The following is a 13,313-nucleotide window of genomic DNA, read 5'->3' as shown; positions in this document are numbered from 1 at the left end:
GCTGGTGATTTAGAACTGGAACTCAGGAGAGATGAGGGATGGATAAGTGATAAGGCATAGATTTGTTGATTTGGAAGTCATCTGCAGACTCATGATAGCTGCATCCATGGAAGGGTCTGTGATTTATTAGCCATATGACCTCAGGCAAGACTCCTGTCTCTGGGCCTCGGTTTCCTAATCTAGAACATTAGGAGAATGTCTAATGTCTGTCCTTTTTATCTTAATGGATTATTGTGAGGCTTAAATGAAATAATGGACACGGAAGTTGATTTGCAAATCATAAGGTGTTCTATACTGTACACGGGGAAAAGTATGATTCTGTCTTTATTGTAATTATTGTAAGTGATAGCTAAGAATGCAAGCCAACTCAACTCTCTGAGCCTTTGTTTCCTCATCTATGATGAGAGTGTTGGACAAGATATTCTTTAAGGTCTTTTCTGGTTCTGAGTCTCTTATCCTCTGATCCTATGTACAAAAGCAGTAGAGTTGGAATCCTTTTTGCCATTAAAAACTCAAAAACTTTCTAGCTATTTCCTTTGGCCTATGGTGCCACACATCACCCACTAGTACCTGAGCAGAGCAAACCAAAGTCTGGACATTGAGTATTTGCAGACTTGGGTTTGATTGGCCCCTGAAGTATAACCTGAAGGGGTAGCAGCCTCCCTAGGCCACTCCTTTAAAAAGTTATCTAAAGCTCTTTATAATTATAATTCTATGTGATGCCTCCCCTATCCATTCCATCCTTCTGATCCCTTAAAGTGTGCAATCTAAATGATTGTAGAGAGTTATCTGTGATGCTTGTAAGAATAACAGGTGGTCTATTTGAGAGCTTGCAAAAGAAAATAGCTCTCAACATGACATTTTTAACCAAACATACGTTGATTTTCACTGCTTCTCAGTGAAGAAACATTAACCTACTGAGAAAGAAGCCTAGGTTAGAATCAGCTTTGTGCTAACAAGTCTGATATAACATAATAGAAACTTTTATTCTGTGTAATTAGGTACACAGAGAACTGTGATTCCACTTGGAGTCTCTGACATAACCAGAGTACAAAGCTTTTGTGTTTTGGTTAACAGTATTCTAATCTAGTTGTATTCTAAATAATCAACTCATACAAAGGAACACAGAGAAAATGGTATGGCATCTTTCAAAGGAAGGCACTGGGGCCAGGAATAACTGAGTGTTTCGTTGTGAAACATGACTTTGTTATAGATTTAAATTCTAACTGCAGGAACAAATTATATGTCTGCTTTTAATGGCTATTGAAGAGAGAAGAATGAAGAGGTTGGGTGAGTGTGGTGAGGTGTATAGGGGCTGATCCCAGGGTGGGAAGTATGAGGTTGCCTGATCTCCAGGTGGACACTGGTCTTTGGGGTTTCCTCAACAAGTTTTATGTTCTGAGTGGATTTTCTTATCTTAGAAATGAAACGATCTAGTCCAAGAGACAATGGGTGGAATTCTCAACCAACAGGTCCTGCTGTTGGATAGGAACTTGGATACCACACAAAAGTCAACCCCACAGACAAGGCAAATACTAATGAAGTTGATGCATAGCAAATTGAGTAGTCCTTGGCATGGAAGACTCCTTTACCTTACCTTGAGCATCAGGATAATACCATCTGCAAAGTCTCCAAAATCAAAACTGAGGAAGGCAGACATAAAGTCAAGCTGTTAGAAAGGACTTACCTGGACCCATGATTTTCAGTTATACTGATCTCATTTTTATTTTGTTTGTTTACATTAAATGTTACCAATGGACCATCAGGTGACTCAATTAGCGGCATCTAATGAGTAATGATGTCAAAGAGTGAAAGGAATGAGCAACACACAACCCACTTGAGAAGCTGATGTGCCTGGCTACTTCTCTGGCCATATGGATGGAGTAGTCTCTCTTTAAGTTCCTGAATAAGCACCTAGATAGAATAAAAATTGTGCAGAAAATATTCTTGGCCAACAACAACATGTAAAGGACACTTTTTTTGAATTGTCATAAATACTTTTGCAGCTCCCCTGTGAAACATTTTAAAATGAAGTACAGGTAACTAATCCATCTCTTCCACCAAAGTACTATTTTTTAAGAATTCAGGGTGCCAGAGGAGATCAGTAGTCTCTAAGCCATTGACTGTGGCTTCTGAAAGGTGGGAAGGCTAAGGCATAATAGAGAAAGCATCAATTCTGCAGATAAGACACAACTATTTTCAACCTTAATGAATTTAGCCATTGTATGTGAAAGGAAATTGGATTAGAAAATGGTAGGCAAAGAGGTTTCAACAGATATCCTCTGTGTATTTACATTTCCTCCAGTGTTTATCAATTTTAAAAGCAGTGCTGAAATGCTTAAGTGGTGGAAGAAAATTTCCTTATCACTACCATTTAGACTAGGCTCCTCCAGGTATCAGGTGACATGTGTGAAACTAGCTATGTCTTGCTGAGGTGAACCCTAGCTATTTTAGGGCTCTAGAACAGGGGTCAGCAAAGTGTGGTCTGTAGCTAAATTCAGTCTACCTAAGAGCTAAGAATGCTTTTTTACATTTGTAATAAATTTATTTACAAATGTAAAAACCATTCTTATCTCAACAAAAATAGGCAGGGAAAGTCAGGTCCATGGTTTGCCGATCAGGTCTACCTTTGGTGTCCTGTCTTAAGCGAAAAACCTAGACTCTAGTGTCATAGGTGGAAGAAACTGACACCATTTAGCCCAAGCCTCTTCATTTGCAGATGAGGAAACAAAGTCCCAAAGCCCAGAAATGACTTGCTCAAGGTCACATGATAACTCAATGACAAGAGCTAAGATTAGGGCATGGACCTCTTAGATGATACTGACTGATTCAATGACTCATGGATTCCAAGTCTAGGACAGTGTGTCATAGTTAACTAGGTGATTCAAGGTAGTCTGGTGTAGTGACTGAAGCACTGGAGTAGGGGTTTTAGAAGCTCAGATACTTACTAGCTATGTGACCCAGAGCAAGTCATTTAACATAAAAGTTTATTAACCTCAGTTTCCTCAGTACCATGTAATTCACAGGGCTGTTGTGAGGATCAAACATGTAAAGAGGTGTAAAAATGCTGTTCAGTTGTGTCTGAGAGACCCTGTGTACCATAGCACACCAATGCTGTCCGTGGGGTTTTCTTGGCAAAGATACTGGAGTGGTCTTCATTTTTCTAGGCCCAGTGCTCTATCTACTGAGTCACCTAGTTGCCATATAAATATTAGCTATTTTTATTTTACAGTTCAAGTCTAGAAAATGTGTTTGACCATGATAGTTTGAGTAATGACTGTCACCAGAGCAGGCTGAGAGTCTTTTTGAGCAATTTTGGTATACTGGAACACTCTACTTTAATGCTTTGCTTTGGGAAGGCTTACTGCTAATACTTACAATCCTCCCCTCTTAAAAAAAAAAAAAAAAGATTATACCTTCCCTATTCACTTCCTTCCTGTGAAGCCAGGCAAGAGACCATCTCAAGGACTGGGTCTGCGTGAAGGACTCAGGCAGAGCATCTCTTTCAGGCATTCTATCTCTTATTTTCATCTTGTGAGATGCCTGCTGATTACCTCTCCCACATATGGCTTGTCAGAGGTTCATATTCATCTGTCAACCCCCTTCCCTTCACACAAGCTGTTTCACTTTTGTCTTTCTAACCCCAGAACCTAGTACAATTCCTGGCACATATTAAGCACTTAATATATGTTTATTGAAAAGTCCTTGAAAAGTAGAGATTGTTTCCTTCTATTTGTATTCCCAGCACAGGGCTTAACATGGCAGGTGCTTAAATATTTATCAATTGACTATTAATTTCTCAGAGTGGTTAACTGGGCAGCACTAATGGGGAGAGGTTTAATATCAAGGTATGAATGGCTCATATACCATCAATCAGTAATGCCATCAGCCCTTTGGAAGGGTTATAGCCACCATCTCCTTTTCCTACCATTGAGGAGGGCATACTCTGTTGAGAAGAGATATTTCTAGATGTTTCTAATATCTGGCCATGTTTCTTAGTTGCCTATAAGTATGTCAAAAGTAATCTCACAGTATTGTTGATTTACATCTTTAGGTTTAAACTGTATGTCACTTGCACAAAGGTAGAGCGACTTGGAATGGAATGAATCAATTGTACAAGAGAATAGCTGTTTGGTTCATCTGTACCATGAGTTACAGAGAGATCTGGTGAAGTAAAGATGAAAGAATGAGCAGCTTGGCCATTGGAAGTTCTGCAAGTGAGTTGTGATCCCTGTGTAAGCTCAGTGAATAAATATGTATATGTGTGTATGTATTTTTTTGAGAACTTAAAATGCTATATAATTTGAGCTTTACATTTGTGAGATAGGTACTATGGATTATTATTACCTCTATTTTCTAGATGAGTAAACAACTCTCAAAGAAGTTAAGTGACTTGCCATGGTCACACAGCTGATGAATATTAGAGGTGGCAGTTAGGTGGCACAGTCAATAGAGTGCCAGTCCTGAAGTTAAGAAGACCTGAGTTCAAATTTGTCCTCAGACACTTACTATCTGTGTAACCATGAGAAATCATTAACCCTGTTTTCTCAGTTTCCTCATATGAAAAATGAACTGGAGGAGGAAATGGCAAACCACTCCAGAATCTCTATAAAGAAAACCCCAAAGGGGTCTGTGAGGAGTGGGACATGACTGAACAGCAAAATCAGGATTAATCCCAGGTAGTACTGACTCTAAGTTCAAGACTCTATTCATGATGCCTTTCTAATGAGGGGATTAGATCACCTCCGAGGTCTTTTACAGCTATAACATTCTTTGATTTGAAGTTCTATGTATATACAGGAATAAATAAATCACGACCTATGTATCTCAAGGAACCCCTTTGGCTATGCTTTAAAATATCCTTCAAGAACAGACTGTCACAGAATGAGATAAATATTGAATGACACAGGATAAGGACAGAAACATAATTTTCTCTTTAATTTTTATGAATTTATCTAATTCAGTATGCAAAACCTTGCAATCTGGCATCTAATCCCAACTTTATACTAAAACTGTTCTCTCATTGCTTATCAGTGGTCTCAACTGTTAAATCAAATATTTTTTTCAGTCCTTTACTTTTCTGCAGTTTTTGACATTGTTGACCAATTCCTTCTTCCTTTTGACTCTCTTTTCTTTGAGCTTCTGTGATATTGCACTTCTCTGGTTCTTCTTTTAGCTTTTTCTGGATCATCATCGACCTCCTGCCTCCTGAGCATGGTTATTTCTCAGAGTTCTATTCTGTCTTCTTTCTCAACCCTCCCTCCCTTAAGGATCGGGGTTCAATGATCTCTAGAGATGATTTCAAAATTTATAACTTCAACTCTAATTTTTTACCAAAACTTTTATGTTTTATCAGTTACAAATCACCAACTACTCGATGGATATCTCTATCTTTATGTCCAGATGGCCTTACAAGCTCAGTGTGTCTAAACAGAATCTCTTCACCCCATCTACAACCTCCCTCCTCCAAACTCCCATATTTTTGTTTATGGTACCATATGCTCCCAGTCATTCAGGTTCATGATCACAGAGCCATCCTAGATTCTTACCTTTTTTCTTACAATTCTAATCAGTCGCCACCTAGTACCCATTTTACCTCACTTAAATCTCTGAAACCAGTCCTGTTTTCTCTTCTCTCATGGCCAGCCCCCTCTTTCTATCATTCATCATCTTTTGTTTGAACTACTGAAAGTGTCCCCATTGGTTTCCTTGTTTCTAGACTTTCCTTTCTCATATCAAACCTCCACCCAGCTTCCAAAATAATCTTCTACAACTGTGACCATATAACCTCTCCTGCTCAAAAATCTTTAGTGGCTACCTATTATTACCACTAGGATAAAATAGAAATTCATTAATCTGGCATTTAAGGCTCTCTGTAATCTATTTTTGCTGTTCTAGCCTCGCTCCCTTTCATAACGCAACATTCTAGCTAAACTAGATTGTTAACTATTTTCTGAACTAACTATTCTCTCTCTCTCTCTCTCTGTGCATTTGCACAGGTAAATGCTTCACCTCTCTGAATCATCTTTTTTTTTTTCAAGGCTTAGCTCAAGTCATTCCCCACCCCCCCAAACAGATCTTCACAGTTAAGTGATTTCTCCCTCCTAAAATAGCCCTTATTTACTTAACTGTGCACTTTTGTAATCTCACAATAGAATACCCCTTCTCGAGAGTAAGATTGATTTCATTTTCACATTTGTTTCCCCAGTCCAGTCTTATGTAAAGTTAAAAAAAGAAATGATTATTCAGTTAGATTATGGAATCACCCATCTGGCAAAGTTTAAGGTGACCCAAGTAGAAATCTCTTGTCTAATATTAGCGTTTACTAAAAACATTGCTTTGGTAACAGACTACCTCCTGGGTTAAATTCTTCTAATTCAGGCATTCCTTTGGCTATTCACAGGAAGGAAGGATTTGTGTCAGGCACCTGACCTTGTGCCCCTATGACCACTTGGATTATTGGGTAAAAGTTTAACTGGTCCGAAGTGTTGGAAATTTGGTTTTTACCTCCATATTTTCTTGGGGCTGGGGGTGGAAAATGGTTAGGGGGATCTTATGCTTCTCCCCATGAATCATATGGCACTATTATGTGACAGCAGGACTGGGTGCAAAGAGGGCCCATCCTGATTTAAAGGAATGATTGTGGGTACTAGCAGAGAGAGCTATGCCACTTTCACTAGCATTTATTGAATTGCTTGGTCCTTCACTCTTTAGAGTTCACGCACTAAAATGTCAAAAAAATTCTGACAGATTAGTAACAGGTTGATTTCTAGAATATATGCATACATACATATATATGCATATATGTATATTCATATGTGAAAATATTTAATCCAAACCTTTCATCTGACAGGAGAAAATAGAGATTTAGTGACATGAAAGGATCTGTCCAAGACCAGCTGATAAATTCAACTAGACAATGACAGACCTGGCATTAGAGCCCAGATTGCCTGTCTCCCAGTCCAACATATACTTCCTCCACTACAGTACACTGCCTCTACCTAATGTACATACTCTGTACCAGGGGAAATAGAGTCAAGTCTCCACTAATTTGGGTGATCTGGGGAAAAGGTGAGAATAGACCAGATACATTCATATTGAAACAATGTTGTACCAGTCTTCAGTTGATTCAGTAACCAGAAAGGTAACCAAGCACATATCAGATAGGGGCTTGCTGTCCCAAAATATTTCAAAGTACCCTAGACTAGCCGAGCCAAAGACCACAGATTTCATGTCAGCATGGTCCAAATCATTGAGGTTTTATTGTATAAATGGTTGGTTTAAGCAATATGAAGTGGGAAGGAAGCTTTCTCTCCCCAGGACCCTGTCCCACTGATACAAATCTCACATCTCTTTATGTGAAATTATATGCTATACATATACACAACACACATACACTTATGTATGTCTTGGCAGCTCTGATCAATTTGGTGTGCAGATCTTTTATGGACCATGGACTACTGGTGACATGCTTACATCTTCACTACATCAGAACATCATATGTAGTGGTCTCTTTGTGAGGAATACTCTCCCAGTGTGATAGCATGGCCTTTATTTGTACTGGCATTGCAACTTCTCCCCCTCTTTCCGGCCCCTCCCCTCAAAGAGATACAAACTACTCATTACAATTTTTGGTTTAATTTGCTAATCTGACCGCCTCTGGGTTTGTTTGGTTTTTGTTTGTTTGTTTTTGATACCTTTCCTACTGTGGTTCATTGCTTTGGATTGTGGTTGCTTATCCTTCCTTCTTGAAGAGGACCAGTACACCAGGAAGGCAATGCATGTCTTGCAAGTCAATTGGATTTAAATGAGGCAGGACTGTGCAAAGTCACCAGCCTCACTTTCTCCTCTGGAGCCATTTGGGTCCAGTAGCAAGATGTAGATCAAGACAAGCTAAGCAAAAGAACAAGTTCACAGGTCTATACAGTCTTTCCAGTTATGAAAATCATTAGTATCGAAGTCCAGGCTGAGTGACAGGTACCCTGAGTCCTGTGTCCCATCATGAGATGCCAAATGTGCTTTTCTGAAGAATTCTCAACCCCACATTAGATTGGATGATACTCTCTCTGGGAAGACAGAACTGATGTTTTGAGCACTTTAAACCCAATTCATTACAACTTGAAACCGATAGATTTTTCACCATTCTACTAATTAGTGTGCGGCCACACACTTATCCCCACCTGCATGTATCCAAACAATTTATACACTCACGTAGAGTCTGTAAGCTATGACAAAGAGAATGCCAAGCAAAGAAAATATTAGGGATTTTTCTTTGTAGACTGATCCTTTGGGGACATTAATTTATGTCCATTTGGTCCCTTCTAGAACAGGCCTCTTCCTTTCGGTCCACATCGCAGTCAAAGAAAAAGGGGGCATTTCATGACATAGGTTTCCTCCTCCCAGAGCAGGCTCCAGCAGCACAAAGAATTTTCAAGTCAAAGGAGCAGGCAGGGTCTATTATTCCAGCTGCTGCCCGCCTGCGGTGTTAGACAGCCTGCGTTTTCCACGGAGTCCGAGCCTCTCTGAGAGATCGATCATAAGGTAAAGTGGCAAAGAAGGAGTTTTTCAGCTGACAGTTAATGAAGAGCACAATGATAGCCACGGACAAGAGTAAGAAGAAGAACAACGCGAGGTAAGTCACCAGGTCTGGCTTGCTTATCTCCCCCTCCTTGAGCGCCCGGGCTGTGGACACGTAGAGCGCAGAGGAGCTCACCGGCTTCGGGGTCCCACTCCCATACAGCGTGCTGGTGTGCACTGGGAGCGGGACTTCGGCGGCACTGGTGGAATTGAAGAGTTCGCCATACATGTTCCCGCGTGGGCGCTCGCGCGATGGGGGGCAGGGGGGTCAGGGCAGGGCAGGGTAGAGCTGCCGGCAGCCTAGCTTGGACAGCACCTGCTTCCAACACCGCTCCCGCCTAACCTACGGGAAGCCAGCCCTTCTTGGGATCCAATCACACCCACCCCCCGCCGCGTTTTGTCATCTGCCTGCAGCCAGTGGAAGTAAAGGGGAAGCGAAGCCCTCCCAAGGCCAGTGTCTGGTGTCCCCACAGCCTCTCCGGGAGCTCTCGGGGCACCGCCTCGGCAGAGGCAGGCGAAGAGGCGCAAGGCTCTAGGCGGCCAGTGCAGAGGCGACAGAGGAGAGGTGCGCCATTGTCCGGTCCGGCCCAGCGAACCGGCAGCCTCTGGGGCCCGGGAAAAGACACTCACCTGGGTGACGAGTCCCTAGGACTCTCAGTACAGCTGTTGAGCCCCTCTGGGCGGTGGCGGCAGGGCGGCTGAGCACAGCATTCAAGGCTGTAGGCGCCCACACCAAAAATGGCACGCTTCTCTCTTGCTGCCCAGAGGAAGGAGTCCCGAAAGCCCCATGGTTGGACGGATAGGAGACTGCTGCCTAAGCTACGGGCGGGCAGCCGAGGGAGATCAGTTTCTGCAGGGTTCGCATTCTCTGCGCCACATCACCTTGCTCCCGGACGCGGCGCGGTAGTCACTGTGCCCCCTTAGCGGTCGAGAAGCTCTGATTTCTAAAAAAGCTCAGCCTTCCCTGCGGTTGGCTCGGCTCTCCCTCTGGTTGCCCGCCCCTCCTTTCTAACTCTTCCTCCCTACCCCCCGCCCCCAGAAATAAATCGGCACAAAGGCTGATTCCCGGCTCGGTCAGTTCCAGCTGGGAAGTTTCGTGTCCAGGTTCCATGCAGCAAGGGCGCGTGTTCTTTCTACGCCTCACTGCTCCCCAGATCGCGCCCAGAGAGGGCATCTGGGCAGAGCTGGTCCGACGTGATGGGTCTCTAAAATGCCGCTTTTCCCCAAAGCAAAATCCCCGGTAGCTACTGAATAGTCCTGGTGTCTTGAATGTGCAGGAAAGTCTCTAAGTGAAGTCTAGGAACCCCGGCAGGCTAGGGCAGAGTTCGTCCCGAGGGAAAGGAGGGAGGCAAAGCCATCGCCTTCCCCGCAGTAGCTGCTTAAGCTAGGCTGCCGAGAATGGGTGATCAAAGGGTCAATGAAGCAGGTTTCTTCGATTGGTTTGTAGTTCTCTTTGCCTTTTTAGCACGGCGATTTCACATTTCTGGCACATTCACTGTTGGCTCCTAGCCCTTCCTAAGCGGTCTTTTTTCGCACTTCTCTTTACCAACCATGTCCAAGTCACATTTTCATACCTCGTTGGGTCCAAGCAAGGGTGGCCCAGACTAACGGGTACTTTGTAAAATAATATCTCTTTCTCCTGAGTCTAAGCACGAAGGTATTTAAGTTGCAGAATCCTTCCAAAATCTTCCAACCACTATACAAATGCCAACAAAAGATGCATTTTCTCGTAGAATGGAAAAGCTGTTTGCAGGGAAAAGTTTGCTCCCTGTTTGGATCTTGGCGGTCATTGTAGTTGTAGCTCAGTCTCGCCTTTCCTGGAGTATCAATACTTCCCATTCCATTGTGTAAAGGAGATCCAATTTTTAAAACTATCTTTCCCAACTTGCAGACTTTTCCATCTTCATATCCCCAGCATCCATTGCACATAAACCTTGATAAATCCAGTAAGGTCTTCTATTAAGAATCGTGTTGCTGGAATAGAAAATTTGCCCTTGAGGAAGAGGATCCATCCTAAAAATTTGTATCTAAGCTGGTCGTGGTCACAAGGAGCACCTGGTACTACAATGGCTTAGTCCCAACCAGAATGTGTTTTGCTACACTTGAAGCAACACTAAGATCCTTAGGGTTCCCGACACTGGTAACTTAGAGAGCAAATAACCTTATTTAGGAAAGTGTTCATCTAATTCCTATGCCTCTCTTGTTCCTTATCTCTTACTGCTGGTCATTAAGATCCTTTGCCCAGAAGTAGTTCATCCTTTAATGCCAAGAGGAGAGAAGTCAAACAGGTTTACTCAGCCACACGTTGCCCAGAGCTCCAGCTCCTTTAAATGTTTGTCAGGAGAGAGGGTACATGGTCTGCCTGGGAAATAAGGTGTTTCCATTAGTGAATCTGAGTTACTTTGTCCCTCACTTTCCCTTAGTAACACATACAGAAAAAGACAGGAGTGGTGTACTCAAGAGGAATGGTTCAAATGTATAAACTGAGAGAAAAAAAAATGTGATATACAAAGACAGATCATCACTTGCCCCATTTTTAGAGTTAGGTTCACAGTTTAATACCAGGAAAGGCAGGACATCAAGCTCTAACATTTGTAGAGTATGAAATATTGGAGAAGACAGTCTTTGAGGACACACAGAAGGCATGTGAAAAGCATCTCTATGGCACAGTCTAGCTTGGCCTTGGAGTAAACTGGACCCTGCCTCGACCTCAGTAGGAGGAAGCCTATGTCTTTGGGCTTTCTGCACACTGTCTCAGACTTCTGTTACATAGGTACAATTTAATAACTAATGATGGTAGATTGTAAAGGAGATTTGAACTAGATATCAGGAACTCTTTGCTTGCTCATTGTGTGACCTTGAGCTACAGAATTCTCTTCTTAGGGAATTTCCCTCAGTTTAAATGAGGGGGTTGAAGTAGTTCTCCCAACTCTGACATTCTATGATTTAGCCATATGTGCCTGGTGGAACAAGGATGGGTTTCTTTTTACCACAAGTTGAAATTAAGAAAATATCAAAACTAACTCCCTTTCTCTATGGAATAGTTAAGGGATCAGAGATCCACCAAGGAAAGTGGTCAACCTAAGTTGAAAAGGTCTAAACCTTTGAACCTGAAGGGGGAACTTGACATCCAACCATGCAGAAGTTCATTAGGCTCCAAGGACATGAATTCATGCAGCTGCTTTAGCCCTGGATACCTACCTAGGTGAAAAAACTAAGCTGACGTGGAGTCAGTTTTAGGAGCACACATTTCTAGCACATTTCAAGGATCATGAAGCACTTTTCTTATAACATTCCTCAGAAGTAGGTGTTTTATTTCCCACCCCCTCCTTTATTTTTTACAGATGAGGAAACTGAGGCAAAATGTGTTGAAATGACTGGTCTAAGATCACATAGTAGAGCCAGGGTGTGATCTGATTTGGGCTTTTGATTTGGGCTCAGTGAGTGATCTCTCTGCTATTTTAGTTTTCTTCTCTTGAATGTTAACAAGCACCTAGTTACTTTCTGTCTTTAGGAAAACTCAGCTGGATGAGAGGTGATAAGTGAAGGGGGAGGGGAAGCCTTCCAGGGGGCATATTAAGATGTGACAAGCTTGATGGGGTGCAGCTTGAATTCTGGAGCTGGAAACTTAGAAAGCCAGATATAAGGGGGTACCTTCTTAATTGTCACTCATTCTTTGTATCAGTTTGCTTTTCTTCACTTATACCATAACCACTTTCGTCTCAGACCTCATCAGTTCTCACCTGGACTCTGCAACATTTTATTACTTGTTCTCTCTACATTCAGTTTCTCCCCTCTCCAATCCCTTTTCCTCCAGTGCAGGTCTAAGTTTCAGTGGCTCCCTCTTGCCTGTGGATTAAAAGATAAACTCTTCTTTTTGGCATTTAAAGCCCTTCACAATCTGTTTCCAAACTCTCTTTCCAGGTTTATTGCTTGTTATTCTCTTTTATACACTCTATGACCTGCATACAATATTTCAATGACATATGGCCTACGTCTTTGCATGGGCTATACCTCATGCCTAGGATGGCTTACTCCTTATGTCAGCCCCTTGAAATGCCTTGTTTACTTAAAGACTTAGTTGAAGGCAGCAAGATGGTATAGTGGAAGACCTGAGTCCCAATGCAGCCTCAGACACTTACTAGCTGTGTGATCCTGGACAAATCATTTGTAAAATGAGGATAATAATAGCACCTATCTTGCAAGGTTGTTGTGAAGACAAACCTTACTATATAAATACTATATAAGCTAAGTAGTATATAAAGCTAGCCATTATAATTATGATTTTCATCTTCAAAAGAACTTTGCTGATTCCTCCCAATTGTTAACTCCCTTCCATCATCAAGTATTTATTCTAAATGTTAACACATTGTATACCCCTAGGGGAATTTCAGCAACTTGAGGCCAGGAGTTTTCTTCTTTTTGTGTTTATTCACACACTTCCTAGCACAGTGCCTGGTAAACAGTAGGTACTTACTAAAATACATTGGGGGTTAATTGGTTCTAGTAGGATCTCTCAGATAGAAGACTGAGCTCGAGAATTGGAACAGTGGAGAACAGTAGAGAGATGACCTTGCAAGTGGTACTAGCCCATCTTTGGAAAAAAAAAAAATCTGTATTTTGTGTCTGTGCTAATCATCTTTGCTTGTGTATAAAACTTTTTGTTACTATCTCCTTAGTTATGTAGTGAATCCCTCTCTTCTAGAGAATGTAGGGGGAGAAGGGGAAACGTGTGT

At 42.0% G+C, this 13,313-nt stretch overlaps 1 protein-coding gene across 1 annotated transcript; it reads right to left on the bottom strand.

Annotated features, from left to right (window-relative positions):
• Nucleotides 1-7,238: 7,238 nt before the first annotated feature.
• Nucleotides 7,239-10,461, bottom strand: SMIM32 (small integral membrane protein 32). Its single transcript, XM_072629862.1, has one exon. The coding sequence runs from the start codon at nucleotides 8,804-8,806 to the stop codon at nucleotides 8,486-8,488; it is 321 nt and encodes a 106-aa protein (XP_072485963.1). The 5' UTR covers nucleotides 8,807-10,461; the 3' UTR covers nucleotides 7,239-8,485.
• Between the last annotated feature and the right edge of the window lie 2,852 nt (nucleotides 10,462-13,313).

The sequence above is a fragment of the Notamacropus eugenii genome, chromosome 1, assembly GCF_028372415.1.
Source record: "Notamacropus eugenii isolate mMacEug1 chromosome 1, mMacEug1.pri_v2, whole genome shotgun sequence".
NCBI lineage: Eukaryota > Metazoa > Chordata > Mammalia > Diprotodontia > Macropodidae > Notamacropus > Notamacropus eugenii.
Note: the sequence above shows the minus strand (reverse complement) of the source record. Positions and strands in the feature narration are given on the sequence as shown.

Bases quoted from the DNA above. Each gene is read 5' to 3' on its own strand.
- SMIM32 (XM_072629862.1), bottom strand. From the start codon at position 8,806: ATGTATGGCGAACTCTTCAATTCCACCAGTGCCGCCGAAGTCCCGCTC.